The 23,588-nt window shown below is 41.3% G+C and overlaps 1 protein-coding gene across 4 annotated transcripts in view; it reads left to right on the top strand.

Moving 5' to 3' along the window:
- RARG (retinoic acid receptor gamma) overlaps positions 1 to 23,588 on the top strand; it is a 216,394-nt gene that overhangs the window by 148,143 nt on the left and 44,663 nt on the right. Inside the window, exon 1 of one of the 4 annotated variants that reach the window (XM_073662942.1) lies at positions 15,973 to 16,263. The exons of 2 other annotated variants lie outside the window; for them this stretch is intronic. In XM_073662942.1, coding sequence (XP_073519043.1) covers positions 16,122 to 16,263 — 142 coding nt within the window. In that variant the 5' untranslated portion in view covers positions 15,973 to 16,121. Of the gene's footprint in view, positions 1 to 15,972; positions 16,264 to 23,588 lie in introns of those variants that run through there. One more of the 4 variants, XM_073662943.1, reaches the window with a different exon arrangement.

Here is a 23,588-nt window from a genome sequence, read left to right as displayed (position 1 = left end):
CTTGAAGGAGTTCCCAGAGATGCTTAGCACTTGTTGGCCCTTTTGCCTTCACTCTGCGGTCCAGCTCACCCCAAACCATCTCGATTGGGTTCATGTCTGGTGACTGTGGAGGCGTAGCACCCCATCACTCTCCTGCTTGGTCAAATAGCCCTTACACAGCCTGGAGGTGTGTTTGGGGTCATTGTCCTGTTGAAAAATAAATGATGGTCCAACTAAACGCAAACCGCATGGAATAGCATGCCGCAGCAAGATGTTGTGGTAGCCATGCTGCTTCAGTATGCCTTCAATTTTGAATAAATCCCCAACAGTGTCACTAGCAAAGCACCCCCACACCATCACACCTCCTCCTCCATGCTTCACAGTGGGAACCAGGCATGTAGAGTCCATCCGTTCACCTTTTCTGCGTCGCACAAAGACACGGTTGTTGGAACCAAAGATCTCAAATTTGGACTCATCAGACCAAAGCACAGATTTCCACTGGTCTAATGTCCATTCCTTGTGTTCTTTAGCCCAAACAGGTCTCTTCTGCTTGTTGCCTGTCCTTAGCAGTGGTTTCCTAGCAGCTATTTTACCATGAAGGCCTGCTGCACAAAGTCTCCTCTTAACAGTTCTTGTAGAGATGTGTCTGCTGCTAGAACTCTGTGTGGCATTGACCTGGTCTCTAATCTGAGCTGCTGTTAACCTGCGATTTCTGAGGCTGGTGACTTGGATAAACTTATCCTCAGAAGCAGAGGTGACTCTTGGTCTTCCTTTCCTGAGGCAGTCCTCATGTGAGCCAGTTTCTTTGTAGCGCTTGATGGTTTTTGCAACTGCACTTGGGGACACTTTCAAAGTTTTCCCAATTTTTCGGACTGACTGACCTTCATTTCTGAAAGTAATGATGGCCACTCGTTTTTCTTTACTTAGAATTTGTATTATGGCAAGAAAAAAGCAGCTAACAGTCTATTCAGTAGGACTATCAGCTGTGTATCCACCAGACTTCTGCACAACACAACTGATGGTCCCAACCCCATTTATAAGGAAAGAAATCCCACTTATTAAACCTGACAGGGCACACCTGTGAAGTGAAAACCATTTCCGGTGACTACCTCTTGAAGCTCATCAAGAGAATGCCAAGAGTGTGCAAAGCAGTCATCAAAGCAAAAGGTGGCTACTTTGAAGAACCTAGAATATAAGACATATTTTCAGTTGTTTCACACTTTTTTGTTAAGTATATAATTCCACATGTGTTAATTGATAGTTTTGATGCCTTCAGTGTGAATGTACAATTTTCAAAGTCATGAAAATACAGAAAAATCTTTAAATGAGAAGGTGTGTCCAAACTTTTGGTCTGTACTGTATATGCACAGAAGTTCCCGTCAAATATAAGTACATAAAGAATAAGTATGAACAGAGTCTTAAAGGAGTTCTCCGGGAATAGAAAAAAATAATTAATAATAGAAAATTTCAGTATAAATAAATTCCTAAATACATTTCATTAGCAAATCATAATCATTTGGTTCAGGGAAGTAATCACTATACAATTAAAATGGTTGTCGCCTTTCTTCACTGAGACAAACCTGTCCTAGAATGCTAGAAAAGGTCCCTGTGAGCATGTGCAGTAGGACGCTCGCCCTCCTTTATATGTAGGAAGATGGGCTCCGCTAATACTACTGGAGATACCAGAGGTGCTGAGGTAAGAGGAGGCCGCTAAAGCGTCTCTGTGCTCAGTCTTTCCGAATAACAAAATAAGTGTCTCCACGTCTCAGCAGCGGAGCTTCTTACTGCACATGCTCACAGGCAGCTGAGGTTTCCGTCAGTGTTACAAGATGACGGCCATTTTAATTCTATAGTGATTACTTCTCTAGACAAAACGATCAAGATTTGCTAATTAAATTAATTTAGGGTTTTATTTATAATGACATTTCCTTCAGTTATTTCTTTTTTTTTTTTTCTATTCCTGAAGTACCCCTTTAAGGTCTATCTACACTACACGATTAGTTTCACGAATATGGTGATGTGTAAACAGGCTGTCGAACATTTGACCAACGGATAAAATGCTCATTCGTCAGGTGAAATGTTTTTTGTGCTGCACAAAATATCGTCGTTCTCAGCAGCACATTGTCTTGCGTAAGCGGGACTCATGCTGTCGAGAACAATGGCAGCCTATACACACTGAACGATCTAATACAAATCATTCAGTGCACATCTGAAGCCTTATATAAACAGACTACTAGGTGACCACTAATCGACAAGCACGGTGCCGGTCGGAGGTCGTATAACTCTGCGCATCGCACAGTGTAAACAAGCCCTTATTTCAATGGAGAGATAGAGTTTAGAGCAGGGATGTCAAACTTGAGGGCCAAAATGAAAAACTTGGACAAAGTCACGGGACAACCAGTATACAGTATAATGGGCTCCACATAGACCTCCATACAGTATAATGGGCCCCACATAGACCTCCATACTGAATAATGGGCCCCCACATAGCCCTCCATACTGAATAATGGACCCCACATAGTCCTCCATACAGAATAATGGCCCCACATAGTCCTCCATACAGAATAATGGTCCCACAGTCCTCCATACAGAATAATGGCCCCACATAGTCCTCCATACAGAATAATGGCCCCACATAGTCCTCCATACAGAATAATGGCCCCACATTGGGGTGGTGGTTCTGGTTTCACAGGCCAAATATTACCATCCAGCAGGCCAGATTTGGCCCATGGGCCGGAGTTTGACATCTATGGTTTAGAGGCTAAAATGTATGGGCCATGGATAGGTTTAGCTAACATAACACTTCTATGATCATTACTTCTTCCCTACTTATAAGTTATAAAACAAGTACGTGTTTCATCAGTGTCTCCGTTTTTACCTCAGTGTTTTCCGGTATGGATAAAGACAGAAATAAATGATAAAGCTTCTCCTATATTTTACAGTGTTAAACACGGACAGCAGACATATTGTACACTGACGCCATCCGTGCGCTGTATGTGGTTTTTACGACGACTTGTATTGGCCCTTGTCATCCGTGCTGCCAGAAAAATCGGACATGTCTCCTTGTGGTTTGCATCTCATTATTACCCTTTAGCCCTTGTTATTAACCAGAGCAGAGGATCCTGGCCATGCCTTGGTTTTAAGTCTAATGACATTGGCATTTCTATATACTGCAGCCCTAAGACTACATACAGTGAGTGTGAGCTATTGCTCCATTAGGTGCTGTGTCTAGACCTTGAACATGCTTTCCGTGCAACTAGTAACGTCTCCTTATTGCACCATGTCTTTGTCACTTTTACAGTGTAAAAGAGTGAACAGAATTGTAGATGACATTTGTTAGGGTTGATTTTAGAGTTACACTGATCTTAAAATAGCTCCATAATGGACGTCTCTTTTTTTTTGTCTTTTCAAAGGCACTTTAGGAAGTTATCTAACAGGTGCAATTCCTATGAAGTGTCACAATTGCTTTTATAACTTTCTGCACCACTTCCCCTTGGTGTTTGCCTCCCACTGTGTTTACAATGCACCACTGATGATCCCTCAGTCATGGTCATAGCCTTACAGCCTTCATGGCTAATCATGATTACATTTTTATGTTAGCCTTATTTTTGCTGAATATGTTTATTATTCTGACAATTATCATATACTGTATATATAAGTCCTATATGAATATAATGATAGATTATCTGATTAATCAGTCAGAACATATATATTACATGTCAGTATTATTACTGTAGCATTAATATCAGCATAAACTTTTTCTTTTGCGGAACAGTTAAAGACACTAATTTTTTTTTAATGGGCCAATTTAGGATGAGAAAATCATTTCTATCTTAGGCTAGGTTCACATTTATGCAGTGCCAGTAACGTATACACCTGAATAATAAAAAACTGTTTTGATGGCGGTATAACCATAGACTAAAATGGGCAAGACATAATAGAAAAAAATTCTTTTGGTTAAGTTTTGTCGGATTTATGTCATATTACATTCTTTCAGTGTACAGAAAACTGTAGTTGGTCATGCTTTTTTGTAAAAATTTTTTTTTAAATATACTATATATATACAGTGGTGAGAAAAAGTGTCTTCCCCCTTCCTGATTTCTTATTCTTTTGCATGTTTGTCGCACTTAAATGTTTCAGATCACAAAACAAATTTTAATATTATACAAAAATAACACAAGTAAACACAAAATGCAGTTTTTAAATGAAGGTCTTTATTATTAAGGGAAAAAGAAATCCAAACCTACAGGGCCCTGTGTGAAAAAGTGATTGCCCCTAAACTGGTTGGGCCAACCTTAGCAGCAACAACTGCAATCAAGCATTTGCGATAACTGGCAATGAGTCTTTTACAACACTCTGGAGAAATTTTGGCTCACTAATCTTTGCAAAATTCTTGTAATTCAGCTACATTGGATGGTTTCCGAGCATGAACCGCCTTTTTAAGGTCATGCCACAGCATCTCAATCGGATTAAGGTCAGGACTTTGACTAGGCCACTCCAAAGTCTTAATTTTGTTTTTCTTAAGCCATTCAGTAGTGGACTTGCTGGCGTGTTTTGGATTATTGTTCTTTAGCTTGAGGTCGCGAACAGATGACTTGACATTCTCCTTCTGGATTTTTGGTAGACAGCAGAATTCAATTTACCACAGCAAGTCTTCTAGGTCCTGAAGCAGCAAAACAGCCCTAGACCATCACACTACCACTACCATATTTTACTGTTGGTGTTCCTTTTCTGAAATGCTGTGTTACTTCAACGCCAGATGTATTAGGACATACACCTACCAAAAAGTTCAACTTTTGTCTCATCAGTCCACAGAGTATTTTCCCAAAAGTCTTGGCAATCATCAAGATGTTTTCTGGGAAAGCTGAAACGAGCCTTTATGTTATTTTTGCTCAGCAATGGTTTTCGTCTGGAAACTCTGCCATGCATGCCATTTTTGCCCAGTCTCTTTCTTATGGTGGAGTCATGAATACTGACCTTAACTGAGGCCTGCAGTTCTTTGAATGTTGTTGTGGGGTCTTTTGTGACCTTTTGGATGAGTCATCGCTGCGCTCTTGGGGTAATTTTGGTCGGCCGACCACTCCTGGGAAGGTTCACTACTGTTCCATGTTTTCGCCATTTGTGGATAATGGCTCTCATTGTGGTTCGCTGGAGTCTCAAAGCTTGAGGATTGGCTCTATAACCTTTTCCAGACTGATAGATCTCAATTACTTTCTTATTTGTTCCTGAATTTCTTTGGATCGCAGCATGATGTCTAGCTTTTGAGGATCTTTTGGTTTCCTTCACTTTGTCAGGCAGGTCCTATTTAAGTGATTTCTTGATTGAGAACAGGTGTGGCAGTAATCAGGCCTGTGTGTGGCTGGGGAAATTGAACTCAGCTTCTTAAGGATGTGATAAACCACAGTTAATTTATGTTTTAAGGGGGAGGGGGCAATCACTTTTTCACACAGGGTGCTGTCGGTTTGGATTTCTTTTTCCATTAATAATAAAGACCTTCATTTAAAAATTGCATATTTTGTTTATTTGTGTTATTTTGGTCTTATATTTAAAAAAAATTCTAATTTGAAACATTTACGTGTGAAAAACATGCAAAAGAATAAGAAGTCAGGAAGGGGCAAACACTTTTTCACACCACTGTATATATATATAGTTGAAACCAGATGTTTACATACACTATATAAAAAGACACATATGCATGTTTTTCTCAATTTATGAAATCATAATAAACCTTTCCCGTTTTAGGTACATTAGGATTACCATAATTTTTAATATTTGCCAAATGCCAGAATAATGAGAGAGAGGGAATGTTTTAAGGCATTTTTATTACTTACTGCAAAGTCAAAAGTTTACCTACACCAAGATTACTATGTCTTTAAACAATTCTGGACTGCCCATATGATGATGTCATGTGTTTGGAAGCTTCTGATTTTTTTTTGGCAACATCTGAGTTAATTAGAGACATACCTGTGGATGTATTTTAATGCACACCCGAAACACACTGATTCTTTGTGTAACATCATGGGAAAGTCTAAAGAAATCAGCCAAGATATCAGGCAGAGAACTGTGGACTTGCACAAGTCTGGCTCATCCTTGGATACAATTTCAAGATACCTGAACGTGCCTTGATCATCTGTAAAAACAATATACGCAAGTACATACAAGATGGGAATGTCCAGCCATTATAACGCTCAGGAAGGAGACGGATTCTGTAACCCAGAGATGAACGTACTTTGGTCCGACATATGCATATCAACCCAAGGACAAAAGCAAAAGACCTTGTGAAGATGATGGTGAAAGCTGGTAAGATTGTGTCAATATCCACAGTGAAACGAGTACTGTATCAACATGGGCTGAAAGGCCAGGAAGAAGTCATTACTCCAAAAGAAACATAAAAAAGCCAGTTTAATGTTTGCAAATGCACACAGGAACAAAGACCTTAATTTTTGGAGACAGGTCCTGTGGTCTGATAAAACTAAAATTGAACTTTTTGGGTATAATGACCATCGTTATGTTTGGAGAGAAAAGGGAGAAGCTTGGAAGCCTAAGAACACCATCCCAACTGTGAAACACAGGGATGGCAGCATCATGTTGTGGGGCTGTTTTTCTGCAGGAGGGGACTGATGTACTTCACAAAATAGATGGCATCATGAGAAAAGAAGATTATGTGGCAATACTGAAGCAACATCTCAAGACATCAGCCAGGAAGTTAAAGCTTGGGTGGAAATGAGTTTTCCAAATGAACAATAACCCGAAGTATACTGCCAAAATTGTAACAAAGTGGCTTAAGGATAACAAATTCAATGTTTTGGAGTGGCCATCACAAAGCCCTGATCTCAATCCTATTGAAAATTTATGGGCAAAGCTGAAAAGGCAGGTGCGAGCAAGGCAACCTACAAACCTGGATCAGTTACACCAGTTTTGTCAGGAGGAATGGGCCCAAATTCCGACCAACTATTGTGAGAAGCTTGAGGAAGGATATCCCAAACGTTTGACCCAAGTCATTCAGTTTAAGGGCAATGGTACCAAATACTAATGAAATGTATGTAAACTTTTGACTTTGCAGAAAATAATAAAAATGCCTTGAGGCTATGTGCCCACGATGCAGAAATGCTCCGAATTTTTTCCTGAGCGTTTCTGCATCTCCCTGGCAGAAAAAACGCATGCGGATTGTACATGCGTTTTTCCCTCCAGGGACAAGCAGATGTGAAGCGTTCTTCACTTGCATTTCCACATGCGGGTTGTCAAGCGCTTTCCAAGCGATTTTAGAATCACTTGGAAAGTGCTTGACAACTTGGTCACACTATATAAATCCATGATTTATATAGTGTGACCATAGAATGTTAAAAAATAAAAAAATAAATCTATACTTGCCTTCTGATGGCCCCCAGAGTCTTGATTCGCTCCGTCCTGGCTTGCCGGCAGCTCGCGGTACACTGAAGGACCTGCCGTCACATGACTAAATGACGTCATGGCAGGTCCTTGAGTCCACCGCGATCTGCCGGCAAGCGAAGACTAGCACACCGCAGGCCATCAGAAGGTAAGTATAATGTTTATTTTTTATTTTATTATCTCGCCTCCACCAGACCCGGGTACCATCCGCACATTGGAACGCATGGAATGCGCATCTACAGATCCAGTGATGCGTAATCCAAGCGTTCCAATGCAAGTCAATGGCGGCGAAAACACAGCGCTTCCGCAAAATAATTGGTAGTGCTGCGTTTTTTTCCGCAATAATAATCCGCAGCGGAAATTTCCGCAGCATGTGCACAGCACATGCGGATTATCATTGGGGAACATGGCAGGCCTTCTACCATGCGTTTTTAAGCGTTTTTGCAGCGGAATTGCTGCTGCAAAAATGCTTAAAAAACGCATCGTGGCCACACAGCCTAAGACATTCTCTCTCTCTCATTATTCTGGCATTTGGCAAATATTAAAAATGATGGTAATCCTAATTGACCTAAAACAGGAAAGGTTTATTCTGATTTCATGTCAGATATTGAGAAAAACATGCATACGTATCTTTTTATATAGTGTATGGTAGCTTCTAATTTCAACTGTATATATATATATATATATATTAAAATAATGGAGTAAAAGAAAGCGTCTTTTATTATAGATATATAAAAGACGCTTTCTTTCTCTCCATTATTCTCAAAGGGAGACTTAATGAAATGGAAAGCAGCATGTTTCTTTCCAATTAAAATGTATTCCTTTTTAATGAATTTTAAGTGCACACATTATACACATACATCAAAATTTAGGCAGAGGTAGGTCAATGTATGGCACTCGCTTGCATAACTTTTTAATGTATATGTTCAATGTACACACCATACAAATGCGAGTCTTAGAAAATAATATGTGATATTTGAAATGCTGTTATATAAATCATTACTGTTTTCATTATATACTTTTTATTACTTAAATTGTATGCTTTTATTATGACCAGGAACTATAAATGTATGTTGCAGGGAAATGGGCTATAATTGAATGGCATTCTCTTTAAGGGGGTTATCTCTTTGTTAAAAGGGCTTAAAAAATAGGGTGATCACAGGGAGCCCTATGGTTCGAATCATCATAATTGTAATCTGCAAGAAGTATTTTGTTTCCCAGCAGTGTTACCACTGGGCAAACAGAATAGCACATGGTCCACTAGAATACAATTGGCTGGTAGAGTAATGTAGCAAAGTTCGGGGTCCTTCAGATAGAAGTCTTTCTTGTTTGCAAGTGGAGTACCCATAAATGCTTTACTCCTTTATTTATCATTAGTGAAAATGTTCCTATTGATGACTCATTTCTTGCTCATTTCTTTCTTGGGCAGAATGTTACATACTGCCGCATATCTGGATGTGTAGATCATCTTAAATTGTAATCTGAATTGATTCCAAAACTAATGTACTTGTGTAGCTGAAGTAAGGTATTAATACAAAAGGGTGGAAGTGGGGATAAGACAAAGCCACATCAGATACGGGCTATAATCCATTACATATCATGTCCCCTTTTACCATTATTGTACGTAGTCTTAAAATATTTGTGTTGTGATTGACCATGTCACAGAAGGAACACGACGTGGGCAAAACCACATTTTTTAATGCAAAAAGACACATGACACAGATAAGCTTACTGGGTCCAATGCATTTCATAAGTGCTAAAATATAGATAATCAGGGGAATAATATGGAAGTCATTTAAATTGGTTATCTGGAATTAACAAAAATCCTGCCAATGGAAGAGGAAAATGCCATAAAATAACAAAAGAACCATTACTTACCAGATATACACCCCACTGCCGCAGCTCCACAGCTCCAGTGTTGCTCGGCAGTCTGTTTACTGTTCTACTGCGATATGTTATGTTGAAATATGTGACCACTGCAGCCAGTCACTGACCTAAGTGGTCACACCACTAAATAAAGTAATTAGCTGCAGCAGTCACATGTGTACATGGCACATCGTTGCTGCTGTAAACACTGACCATCGGGAAGCTCAAGAGTGCCAGCCTTGAATCATAGGACGATTTAACAGATAAGTAACGGTTCTTTTATTATTTGATGCAGGGGTGGAAATAATATTGGCGCAACCTGTGCAGCTGCACAGGTGCCCAAGGGGTCAAGGGTCACCTCCAAAGTAGGTGGAATTGTGCATGACGAGCTGTCGGACTGCAGAGGGGCCATATGTTGCTCTTGCACAGGGGCCCTCTTTTGTCTGTGTCTGCTTTTGATTTAATGGCATTTTCCCTCTTTGATCCATTTTTATTGTTTCCCGGACAACCCTACAAAAGGTGTAGATATTTATGTATAAATGTCAGTGGTTCGCGTAGACGTGAAGATGATTGTTGTAATTATGGTAATATTCTTGCCACTGAAGCACAATTGGTGAGGACTTGAGCAAAGTAATATCTGTTCCAATAACTATATTACTGGAGTACATGACATTGTTACTCTTTTTATATATATACAAAATATGTGTAGTTTTTAGTTTTATAATGTGACATGCAGAAGTAGTGCTGTTGCTTCAAAAGCATCCAGCAACTATTAGAAGTAACACAAGCACAGGGGTCAGGAAGTGTTGTGCTCCAGAAGCATCCAGCAACTAGAGGGGTTAACACAATCACAGGAGACAGGGAGTATTTTTAGCAGAGCCCCAGGGGGATTGTGGGAAGTTGTTTACTGTCTGTCTGGAGCCAAAGAGAAAGGTGGTGTGTGATCTGTATCTCACAGAAGGCAAGGGAACAGAATTCATGTCAGCAGGGAAGCCAAACACAGGTCAGATATACTCCCTGAGCTATCAGTGTGGAGTCTTATCAGGCAGAAAGATAAGGACTGGAAGGAATCATGTCATAGGGATCATCTCCCTCATCAAACCCTCCCCCCTCCATCTCCATGCAGGATAAAGAATGCTGTGTACTATTGAGTCATTGTGAAGGAAAAGCCTGTGGTTGTGTATGCATAGAAGTGTGCTGCTAAGAGATCTAATCTGTGCTGAATTATGCTACTGAAGACTGTAATACTGTGCCTGCTTTATTAACCTGTACTTGTAATGAAGATTGTTGCTGTAATATCCCTGAATTGCACTGGCCTTGCTTCAGATTAAATTCCACTGTTAAACTGTTAAAAAAGACTCTTGTCAGATGTGTCTGGTCAGCAACTGAATCTACCGTGTGCCTGAGAGAAGCTGCAGCCTATGGTCACCCTGAGTGATGGTTCCCCCAGGATTCCAATGAATTCATGAAACCCGTCTCGCCCTATCTGAACCTAAGATAAGAGCGTCTTCTTAGCCTTCTCTGCTTCACAACCCTATCCCCTTCCTAATTCTAGTATGCTATCCATGGTGGTCGGTACCCCTCCAAGATTAGGAGATCTAATTTGCAAGGGTCCCAAACACATTGGATGAAAATGGACCGGAAAACTATCATTTGTTGCGAACAATGTTTCATTCAGTGATGGCCGCAAACATTTCGGATTACATTGGGCAATGTTGGATTTTTTTTAGCTGTTGATACAACCAGTGCTGATCATTAACTTAAAAAATCCAATACGTCTAGCTGGTGTTTTGAACCGGTTATGAATATTCGTCGGTCAGTTGTTCGTCGAAAAGAACGATCATTCGTTATGGTTGAAATCATCCATTTCATACACATTAGACTAACGTTGGCCAACTTGGCCGACATCAGCAGGATCAGCCAAAAGTCTAATGTGTATGAGCTCCTCCTGACTGTACTCAGATAATGTCGGAGGAAAGAAGGATCGGGCAAGTGGGATTTCCAACAACCGATACCTTTGTTCTAGCTGCTGCTAGAGGAGTTTAATAGAGGTTTTACCATAAAAATACAGGAGTGCTTGACCCAAGCCCAGTGTCCCTGTATATGCTGGATTAGGGAAACATAGCTCTCTGCCAAATGACAGCTATCTATTGTGTTTGGGGGGGGCTGTAAATTGTATTAGAGCCTTTTACATTTCTTAGCTCTCAGTTATAAGTACATATAAACATGTCCGCCAATCAAACGACAAGAGTGCACTAGTTTGGTGTTTGCTCACATATTTTATGCAGATGGTAAAACCATTGATTGTTAGCAAGTTGTTGATTGTGCCAACAATAATGAAGCTGTATGCAAAGGAATGATCGCACTAACAAGCGGTCTGTCACATACAGTGCTAATAATTGCTACATGTAAGTGGAGGTAGACGAGTGTTAATGACGATTAGCAATCATCTAGGGCAAAGTAACTACTGTGTGAAAGGACCCGTGGGCTGGGATTACATGGTTTACACTTTTCTTGAACATTGTTCACATTTGTACTTTGTAATTGGACAACATAGGAGGTATATAATATCTAATCATAGGTCTAGGAACCAGCTCTTGGGGACACTGACTCCTTGATGGGCGCCCCATCTTGTAAGAGCTGGAGTACTGCGAAGTAGAAAGAAGAGGAAAGTGGGAATGTATGTAGAATATCCTCATATAAGAATGATCGCAGATAGTCAATCAAGAGAACTGAAGCACGACTGTGTAAGTGGTATAAAGTGTGCGCTGAATAAATACAAAGAATACCCGGCGGTGGGCAACTAGATTATTACAAGGGATGGAGGCCTCATATGATGAGAGGTTGGAAAAGTTGAGCTTTTTTAGCTTAGAAAAAAGATGCCTCAGAGGGGATCTCATTTACATGTATAAATATATGTGTGGTCAGTACAAAGGACTGGTACATGACTTATTCCTTCCAAAGACCATACTAAGGACCAGGGGGCACTCATTACGGGTGGAATAAAGGAGATTCCGGCACCTAAACAGGAAAGGCTTCTTTACAGTCAGAGCAGTCGGACTGTGGAATGCCGACCACAAGAGTTAGTAATGGCCGACACTATAACAGCTTTCAAAAAAGGGCTGGACGATTTCTTCGATACATAACATTGTGAGTTACAGTTAAATTAGACAAAATGTACAATTGGGGGAGGAAGGTTGAACTTGATGGACCTAGGTCTTTATTCAACCTACTTTACTATGTTACCTTCTTCTTCTCCAGTGTATAATTCATTACTTAGGAAAGACAGTCCCCTTTAAAAACTGGAAGATACAAGAAAAAAAATCTTTAAATGTATACTAATATTATAAGCTGCGATTGTAATATATGTGAGTGTAGAGAGGAGAGTGAGAGAGAAAGATGATAGATAATATATAGATAGATAGGTAAATACACTGGTGGACACAAACAGAAAAGAGCCCCTGTTCAAGAACCAATTATGGACTCGGTTTTGGAGGTGAAAAAGGGCCCTCCTACCTTTTGGGCCCCTGTGCAGCTGCATAGGTTGCACCAATGACAAGTCCACCCCTGGAAGGATAGATAGATATATAGACAATACATAACAATTGTATAAATACATATAGATAGAAATATAGTTCGTAAATAAACATATGTAGATTGATATATATAGATATATCTATATATCAATTACTCTCTTATATAGTGTCATTAATTCCACAGCACTCTTTACAGACATTATTATCACTGTCCACATTGGGGCTCACAATCTAGATTTCCTATCAGTATGTCTTTGGAGTGTGGGAGGAAACCGGAGAACCCGGAGGAAACCCACGCAAACATGGGGAGAACATACAAATTCCTTGCAGATGTTGACCCCAGTGCTGCAATGCAACAGTGCTAACCACTGAGCCACCGTGCTGCCCATACAGATATATAGATATATACTGTAGATAGATTATAGCTAGATACAGGTGCATCTCACTAAATTAGAATATCATCAAAAAGTTAATTTATTTCAGTTCTTCAATACAAAAAGTGAAACTCATATATTATATAGAGTCATTACAAACAGAGTGATCTATTTCAAGTGTTTATTTCTGTTAATGTTGATGATTATGGATTACAGCCAATGAAAACACAAAAGTCATTATCTCAGTAAATTAAAAGAATTAACAAAAAACACCTGTAAAGGTTTCCTAATCATTTTAAAAAAGGTCCCTTAGTCTGTTTCAGTAGGCTCCACAATCATGGGGAAGACTGCTGACTTAACAGATGTCCAGAAGGCAGTCATTGACACACTCCACAAGGTCCCAGAGTTCCGATTTATTTAGAAATCAAGGTCCCAGAGTCTGGAGGAAGAGTGGAGAGGCCACAATCCAAGCTGCTTGAGGTCTAGTGTGAAGTTTCCACAATCAGTGATGGTCAAGACCATAGTCAGATCAGCCGTCTACCAGGAAATTTTAGAGCACTTCATGCTTCCCTCTGCTGACAAGCTTTTTGGAGATGGAAATTTCATTCTCCAGCGGACCTGGCACCTGTCCACACTGCCAAAAGTACCAATACCTGGTTTACAAACAACTGTATCACTGTGCTTGATTAGCCAGCAAACTCGCCTGACCTTAACCCCATAGAGAATCTATTATAGAGAATCTATGTGGTATTGTCAAGAGGAAGATGAGAGACACCAGACCCAACAATGCAGACGAGCTGAAGGCTGCTATCAAAGCAACCTGGGCTTCCATAACACCTCAGCAGTGCCACAGGCTGATCGCCTCCATGCCACGCCGCATTGATGCAGTAATTGATGCAAAAGGAGCCCCGACCAAGTATTGAGTGCATTTACTGAACATACATTTCAGTAGGCCAACATTTCAGATTTTAAAAACATTTTTCAATTGTTGTTATAAAGTATTCTAATTTACTGAGATAATAACTTTTGTGTTTTCATTGGCTGTAAGCCATAATCATCAACATTAACAGAAATAAACACTTGAAATAGATCACTCTGTTTGTAATGACTCTATATAATGAGTTTCACTTTTTGTATTGAAGAACTGAAATAAATTAACTTTTTGATGATATTCTAATTTTGTGAGAAGCACCTGTAGATAAACAGATAGGATAGGTGATAGATAGATAGTGGATGGATGAATAGGAATTTGATTAATACCTATGGCCATATAGCTTATAGATCAGTAGCTACAGAAAGATAGACAGATACATAGATATATGATAGATTATAGGTAGTCAGACAGATGGATAATCTATGCTGTTATATGCAGATTTCCTCGGTGTCAGACACCTGCAGCTGCCAGCAATGTGCAGGACTGACAGCCTGTGCACCTGGATATGACCCCTGTCCTGTACACTAGGGCTGGTGCAAGTACCAGCACAGCAGAGGGGGCATTGTACCGGCACAGTAGAGGGGGCATTGTACCGGCACAGCAGAGGGGGCATTGTACCGGCACAGTAGAGGGGGCATTGTACCGGCACAGCAGAGAGGGCATTGTACCGGCACAGCAGAGGGGGCATTGTACCGGCACAGCAGAGGGGGCATTGTACCGGCACAATAGAGGGGGCATTGTACCGGCACAGCAGAGGGGACATTGTACCGGCACAGCAGAGGGGGCATTGTACCGGCACAATAGAGGAGGCATTGTACCGGCACAGCAGAGGGGGCATTGTACCGGCACAGCAGAGGGGGCATTGTACCGGCACAGCAGTGGGGGCATTGTACCGGCACAGCAGAGGGGGCATTGTACTGGCACAGCAGAGGGGGCATTATACCGGCACAACAGAGGGGGCATTGTACCGGCATAGCAGAGGGGGCGTTATACCAGCACAGCAGAGGGGGCGTTATACCGGCACAGCAGAGGGGGCGTTATACCGGCACAGCAGAGGGGGCATTGTACCGGCACAGCAGAGGGGGCATTATACCGGCACAGCAGTTGGGACATTGTACCGGCACAGCAATGGGGGCATTGCACCGGCACAGCAGAGGGGGTATTGCACTGGCACAGCAGAGGGGGCATTGCACCGGCACAGCAGAGGGGGCATTGCACCGGCACAGCAGTGGGGGCATTGTACCGGCACAGCAGTGGGGGCATTGTACCGGCACAGCAGTGGGGGCATTGTACCGGCACAGCAGTGGGGGCATTGTACCGGCACAGCAGTGGGGGCATTGTACCGGCACAGCAGTGGGGGCATTGTACCGGCACAGCAGTGGGGGCATTGTACCGGCACAGCAGTGGGGGCATTGTACCGGCACAGCAGTGGGGGCATTGTACCGGCACAGCAGTGGGGGCATTGTACCGGCACAGCAGTGGGGGCATTGTACCGGCACAGCAGTGGGGGCATTGTACCGGCACAGCAGAGGGGGCATTGTACCGGCACAGCAGAGGGGGCATTGTACCGGCACAGCAGAGGGGGCATTGTACCGGCACAGCAGAGGGGGCATTGTACCGGCACAGCAGAGGGGGCATTGTACCAGCACAGCAGAGGGGGCATTGTACCGGCACAGCAGAGGGGGCATTGCACCGGCACAGCAGAGGGGGCATTGTACCGGCACAGCAGAGGTGGCATTGTACCGGCACAGCAGAGGTGGCATTGCACCGGCACAGCATTGTTAGGCAGATCTGGGACAGGTAGAGGGGACCTTGCTGTGGAGGCCGGCCGCCGGCGCTGAGAGGCTGCTGTGAGCACAGGCCGGCCCATCGCAGCTCCAGTCACTCCCACTGCCCCAAGGCAGCTCGGCTATTTGCACAAGGTATGCCACAAAGCAGGCTGTGCTAGAGGAGGAAAGCAGGCACAGGTCAGGAGGCGGCTGCACAGTGCCCACCTCACCCCTGCCCGCCGCGGTGCCCTGTGCCCCATCTCACCCGGGCACCATGTATGATTGTGTGGAGGCTTTCCCTCTGATGCCCCGGCCGCTCTATGACATGGGTGCGCAGGGAGCCTGCATGCTGAGGAAGGCTGCCTGCTTTGGGGGACTGGACCCTTTTGGATGGATGCAAAGCCATAGTTTACAATGTAAGTATCAATTTATCCCAATGTTATCTGATCGCACCCACATTACTGCTGTAGGGTCAGGACAATGCTGCTGTGTATGTGCTGGGTGCAGATGTAGCAGAGCTGAGGTTATTGTATCCATGGGTCTCCAATGGGAACAACATCAACTTAGGAGAATGTTATAGGTACCTGCAGTCCTGTGCAAAACCACAGATTACACAGTGAAGTCCCTATGATGTGCTCTGTGGATGGAATAAGGGATGTCACTTATTACTCACTGCTTTTCACTTCCATTGTTGGGTCTGACTTTCTGTCCCTTGTCCTGGCTGTTTGTTCTTTATTCATAGACTGTTTTATATTAATTGTTGCATATTTGTGCTTTTACTATTATGATGATGGCTTGTGATACATTGTAGTCTCTCCTGCATTCCTTCCTTTTATTGCTGCATATCAATACCATATGTGCAGTGAAATCATGCATCTTACTACAACCAGGGGGGTCTGAGTAGTTAAATCTGCCATACTGGATGACAATTAGAATTCATCCTATAATATGTCTAATAAAGCCGGATTTCACATTCTAGCTGCAGTGAGATCATAGTATGGGGGAAGCCACCAAACTGATAAAAGTGCTACTATTATTCAGTGTTTAATTTAAAGGAGTTTAGTAACTTGCAGTGCGACAGTAAATAGACCCATATCCATGGAGTAAAGCTGAATTTGTCATGTATTATTGCTGATATGTCAAATCCCAAAGAACAAATAAAGAATGGTGCCTAATGACAAAATCAGCTCTGCTACATGTCACAAAATGAAGCAGACCGCATCTGCAAGGGAGAGTAAAAAACTATTAGCCTGGAGATGCCATTATTTGCCTTCCAGGCCTCGCAGGTGACCAAGGAGTTAAAGTGTTCTTTATGGCAAAGCATCTCTGGACTGAGCACAATCCTGTGGGCTTTCTCTGGGGATCCAGTGTGTGGGATAAGAGTGGAGCACTGTGATTGTGTTGGTTAGTGTTCACTGACGGCATGCTGTCAGTACTGTGTGGGTGTGATTGTTGCTTTAGGTATGATTGTGTGTGTATTGTTTTGACTGTCAGATTGTGAGAGTGTTGAGTGTGTGGTTGAGGGAGGAGTACTAGTCGGAATGTAGATTTTCTTTCACGCTTGTTGGGCGGGTGATTTTTTTTTTTTTTAATATGGAAATTTGGCTAAGTGCCACTAGACAGACAAACAGGATGACAATCAGAAAAGGGCAAAGGCACAATGAGTTCCACACCAAGGGTGAAGAAGCGGGTCAGCTTGGGATGTGCTTCTAGCCTCACTATGTCCTGGTGTATATATCAGGGTCATTTGTTCAAATGTGCTGAACTGGGTTCTCCAAAGGTTCAGTGTCAATGTCTTGGCTGAAGAATATACTGCTGATATGTACATTCATATGGGTGGTCTCTATTGTGCAGCAAGACTACAACTCCCAGTATGCCTTGATGGCCACAGCCTGGGAATTGTAACTTTGCAAGAGCTGAAGTTGCACAGGCTGGAGACGACTGCTCTATATAATATAAAGAACCCTAATGTCATTTAGTATTACTTACAGCAAAGTCGTTCCGTGTAACGAAGGCTCAGACTTCCCCATTGGTATCTGAGTTATACTAGAACAATAACAAACTAATATAAACCTGTTTTTTATCTTGACTCCCAGATATTATACAACTTCAATTACAAAAAAAGTTGGGACGCTGAGTAAAATGTAAAGAAAACAAGTACGCAATGATTTGGAAATCTCTAGTCGCCATATCTCATTCACAACAGAAGGTGAAACTTCGACATTTTTCCATTTCATATCAAAAAATGAAAGTCATTTAGAAATTGATGTCAGCAGCACATGTCAAAAAAGGTGGAACGGTTAACAAAAGGCTGGGAAAGTAAGTGGTACTGGTGAAAAACAGGCAGAAGGTCAATGTTCACATGTCCAGTAATCATCCGTTAGAATGGATCCAGCAGCGATCCGTTGACAGAAAGTTGTGCAGTCATAACTTTTTTTGGGCAAAAAAACTGGTTTCAACTGGATCCATTTTTTAACATTGAAGTCTATGGAAAATGGATCCGGCAAATAGCCATTCATTTTGCTTTCATTTGAAAAGGATCCGTTTTTTGCTTATTGGATCATTTTCAAATGGAATTAAACAGATGGCTATATAACGGATCCGTTTTCCATAAACTTCAATGTTCAAAAAATGGATCCAGTTGAAATCAGATTTTTTTTTTTTTGCCGGACAAAAAAGTTGTGTCAACGGATTGCTGCTGGATCTGTCCTAACGGATGATTTCTGGACATGTGAACACAGCCTTAGAGAGGCAGAGTCTCTCAAAAGCAAAGATGGTCAGAGCTTCACCAATCTGTCAACAACTGCCTCTAAAAATTGTGGAACAATTTCAGAAAAATGTTTCTCAACGTTTGCTTTACATTTTTACACATATATATGCCCCGTTGTGAAAAAAATATGGCTGTGAGAGATTTCCAAATCAGCGCAATCTTGTTTTCTTTACATCTTACAGTGTCCCAAGTTTTTTGAACATGGGATTGTATATATCAAACCAACCTTTACATCTTTAAGGAGCTAGATTTATTTTGCTTATCTTTTTTCTTTAGCATTACCACTTTGTTTGTAATTAAAATAGATTGCCTGCAATTACTAAAATTTGACTAAATTACTAAAGATTTACTAAAGTAATATATTTTTTTTACCGGAGACAGACACTCATACCTATGGTTCATTCCTGGTACTGCAGTTCAGCCTGACTAGAGTGAAAGAGCAGAGGTGCAATGGCAGAAAAGGCCCTAATAAAGGAGTAAAGAGGAGAAATACAGTGTTTTCCTTTTCTCATACAATCCCTTTAATGGATAGAAATGCCCCTTCAAGAAGTAAAATCTGATATTATATCTACTTATGTGGTTCCTTTGGTGCCTAGTTTATATGGGCAGCACGGTGGCTCAGTGGTTAGCACTGTAGCCTTGCAGCGCTGGGGTCCTGGTTTCATATCCCATCCAGGACAAAAAGGAGTTTGTATGTTCTTCCCGTGTTTGGGAGGTTTTCCTCCAGGTTCTCCAGTTTCCTCCCACACTTCAAAGACATACTGATAGGGAATCTAGATTGTAAGGCCCAATGGGGACAGTGCCAATAATGTCTGTAAATTGTCTGAATCTGCAGAATATGTTGGCGCTATATAAATAAAAAGATTATTATTAAGATTATTATATGGGGAAAATGGAGGACTGTCAAATAGAAGAAAAAGAAAATAATGATGTATTTATATATTTATTTATTTTTGCTATAATACCAATTAATATTGATAGAAAAAAAACATTATTGTAAAGACAAGTATGGACGTAGCATATAGAGAGGTCTTGCACTTTTTACCTTTCTGGAGAATGGCTTTAGCAGCTTATAGCCATTTACTAGCCACATAATGCAGATGATCGTTAGCAGAACTGAAGGAGCCTCCGACAGCCCTCAATAATGACTGTTTAAAGAGAAGACCTAGCGATGACCTGCCCTTTAAACTCTTGCCAACCCTTCCTTGTAGTCAAGTTCTAGGTGTCTTGCTCCTTGTAAGACTGGTCATTGCCTTTTGTTGGACAGATGCCAGAGTGAAGATACCCTGTACCAGATTTCTATATGATATATTTTCCAGCATTTTATGACACCCCTCTTCTCCCCCCACCCCATCTCACCAATCTGGGGAATTTTAAAGCAGCTATGATGGAGGGTGGGAAAAGATTGGAACTTGACAAGTTAAACTGCAAAACTACAGTAAAATCGCTGATGACTGGTTAAAGGGCGGATAAACGGAAATAGGCAAGCTGAGATTATTATAGGTTTGAGGGTTCTACTGGAAGCCTAGAAACCTGCCTTCCATATGATGTCCTGACAAAGGCTTTCTTATACTGCCTTCCTCACAAGTTACCAGGATTCCTGTATTAGGGACAAATGGCTCTTAATGGCCCGGCTAGGCTGTAAACATTTTATGACTGTTATAAATGTTTCTTCTTTGAAGTGCAGCCTATAGACAAAGAATTTCCTCAATTTTAGAAATTTGGGTTGGAAAACACTGTGTCATTTTTAACCCTCATTCCTGTCCCAGCTTTTTTAGTGCTTATTTTTATGATGGAAGAGGTGAGAGCTGGGTGAAGGGGCCTGGTTGCCTCGATTTTTTTTCCTGTCCCCTTGATCTGTTGATACCAGTCTGGGGCCCTCGTAAAAGTGCCTTTAAACTTCTCAAATGCTTCACTCCAGCCCCCTTTCCTCTTCACGGCCATAATCCTTTTGTATGTGGGTTACGCTGTTTTGTATAAGAGCAAATGTTTGATAAGTTTATTAGCGGCGTTCACAGCTTCTATATCATTCTGATTCAAAGTTAAGATATTTGTTGGGTTTACTGCTTCCATGATCAGAAGCAGAGATGGATTCTTTGGAAAGCTGTAAAAATCTTCATTTGTTTTTTCTTTGCAACTTTCAGCAGACAAAAATATCTGTGAATATTCTGATGCAATGAATATTTGTCACCACTTAGACTTATGTATGGTTGTTTGTTGTCGGCTTCTGTCAGTGTTTTGCCAGAAGGATTTGCTTTAAAAGCAGAAATGTTTGCAGACCTCTTAAATGTTTAAAAAGAGGCGACCACTGTCAGTATGGCTGACTATAGACTATAGTAATTGTCGAGTTTTATAGCCAATACCAGTGGAGTTTTTCAAGCCATTTGTGAATCTTTGAGGCTCAGTGTTAGTTTCCTTCTGTTTAATTTAGAAAATCTTAAAGGGAATCAGGAAATGACTGTTTAAATCAGATTTTTGTGTTAAAGTTATTTTTTTTTTTTTATTTTTACAAATTGTTTTTATCATATTATAATCTTTGTTAAAATAAAAATTAGAGATATTGCAATTTTCACAATGGCCACAGAGGCTCTTTCAGACTTTCTCAGAAAATGCACATAAACATTAACAGCAATGACCAGTCTCCGACCCTTTCTGGTGTATTTAAGCATCTAATGAGCATGTGCTAAAGTCATTGTGGAGGAATGGGGAGCAGGATCGATTGTGATTGGTGGATCTTGGGTTATCTTGGGTAGGGATGAGCGGACCCGTGGAAGTTTGGGTTCGTCGGGTTCTGCCGAACTTTAGTCCAAAGTTTGGTTCGGCTACTAGACCTCTACCAGAACTTTAACTAGAACCTGAACCCCCATAAATGTCAACGGGGACCCGAACTTTCGTGTTGTAAAATGGTCTCTTTTCTCCCGGAATTCCGAACACTAAAACGGACTTACGGGAGAAGTCCATGCTCGGAGTTAAGAACCGGACACTAGATGTCCGGTACGAACCCTGAACTTTAAAGTTCGGTTTCACTCATCTCTAATCTTGGGTTATCAGCAATGTATAGAGGTTTTACCCGTCATTGTATTCCTCTCTCTGACGATAAGGAGTCTGCTGAAAACTTGCCCTGAAAAGACAGGAAGTTAAAGTTAATAGCTACAAATAGAACATGTACCCATTATAACCTATGGAGCTGTTCTTTTTTTGCAGACCGTGTGTCTGAAAAAAAAATCACAGAGACATGTCCTCTTTTTTTATCAGCATCACGGATGAAAATTACCCACACAAGTCTATGGTTCTGTGAAAATCACACAGATGACATCAGTGTACAATCCTTGTGCTGTCCATGAATAATAATAATGCAATATATAGGAGAAGTTTTGTCATTTCTTTCTTTTTTTCATCAGTAAAAATCATTGCTAAAACACTGATGGCAAAAATGGACACACTGACCAAACACAAGATCCAAAACACTGATGAAACTCGGACAGCTTTTTATATTAGTGAAAAATCAAGGATGTTTGATTGAGGTCTTAAAGGGAACCTGACACCTGATACATGCTGCCCGAACAATAAACAGCACGTATCATGTATCAGGCACTGATATGTTTGACTCTGAAACGCGTCAGCATTTTAGAGAGAAACATACTTTAATAACCGGCCGAGGAATGAGTCACATTTGAGACTAGTCAGACAGGAGGGTCCACAGTGGCCTCTCACCGCCCTCTCCCCTGGAGTGACAGGTCTCTCTCCATACATGGAAGCAGGCAGGGACCTGTCACTCCAGAGGACCGGGGATCTGTCTCCACAGTCTCTGGCTGGCTTTTACAGTATGTTTTTAGTCACATATACCTGACTGAAATTCTACAGCTAGTGCCTGATTCATGCTGCCCATAGATCAGGCAGCATGTACCAGCTGTCAGGTTCTCTTTAAGCAGTTTTTGATATGTGCTATCTAAGTTTTATAGCTTGTGTACCATCATTGGTCTTAGTGATCATTATTATATATTTCCTTCTTCATTTACGACTACTTGTCCTCGGAGTTACTTCAAAAGTCTAAATAAAAAAAAGCCATGAAAGCTCATACAGTTGTTTCCTTCAAGTCTCTTTTGTAGCTATTTTGGGCTCTCAATCAAAGCCGCTCTGCTGATTTATTGTCAGTATTTTCCTTCTGAGATTTTGGCTTTCCCCTTTTTTTTGTAATAAATTATTGATCTCTAACCCCAATCTCTACCCGCGGTCTGCCCCTTCCTCCCACGTCTCACTTCCTCTCGTTCATCTCTCACGTTGGCATCGCTGAGTCAAACCAGTTTTGTCACATTTTGTGCGTAAGACAGTGACTTTAATTTTCAGCGAAAACGATTGCAATATAAATTGCCTGGAAGGGGAAGGAAGTCAGATAGACGCTCTGACATCACAAGGTATATTCAAGAAATATGGTGCAGGAATTGAGATAGTGCTGGGGTGAACGTTACCGTAAAACCGCTCTTCTTATCTCTGTGCCCGTCAGGGACCTTTTTAGTGCTCTGCTTGGTTACTGATAATAATTTTCCATAGGTCTTTACTATAGGTCAGTATTATACTAATGGGGACAGCAAGATTATTATCTATCACCCTAAGAATACTGGGTATTGATATGCAAATATAAGCATGTTTCACTATCAATGCTCCCAGAACTGCCGGTTTACTACTGTAAATGGAGAGCCATAAATATACTTTGTAGCCTGCTAGTATCTTCCCAGATCTTATCAGACCTAGATATAGATGAATGGCTTCTGTGGTGTATGACTTGGACAGTATCCAATATATAACTAAAATTTGGACCCATTTTGGATACTTGATTAAAGAAAAGGAAAATAAAGTTTTATAAACAGCTGGTAAAAGTTATCAGCTCCTTACCATGACTCTGTGGTAAGATTTTGTTTACAAGGTTGGCCACTCCTTTTTATTGATGGACCGTACTTAGGATAGGCCATC

This window comes from Phyllobates terribilis, unplaced genomic scaffold, assembly GCF_046119375.1.
Source record: "Phyllobates terribilis strain yellow unplaced genomic scaffold, ASM4611937v1 Scaffold_2__4_contigs__length_985480577, whole genome shotgun sequence".
Lineage (NCBI taxonomy): Eukaryota > Metazoa > Chordata > Amphibia > Anura > Dendrobatidae > Phyllobates > Phyllobates terribilis.
This window is presented reverse-complemented; position numbering and strand designations above follow the sequence as displayed.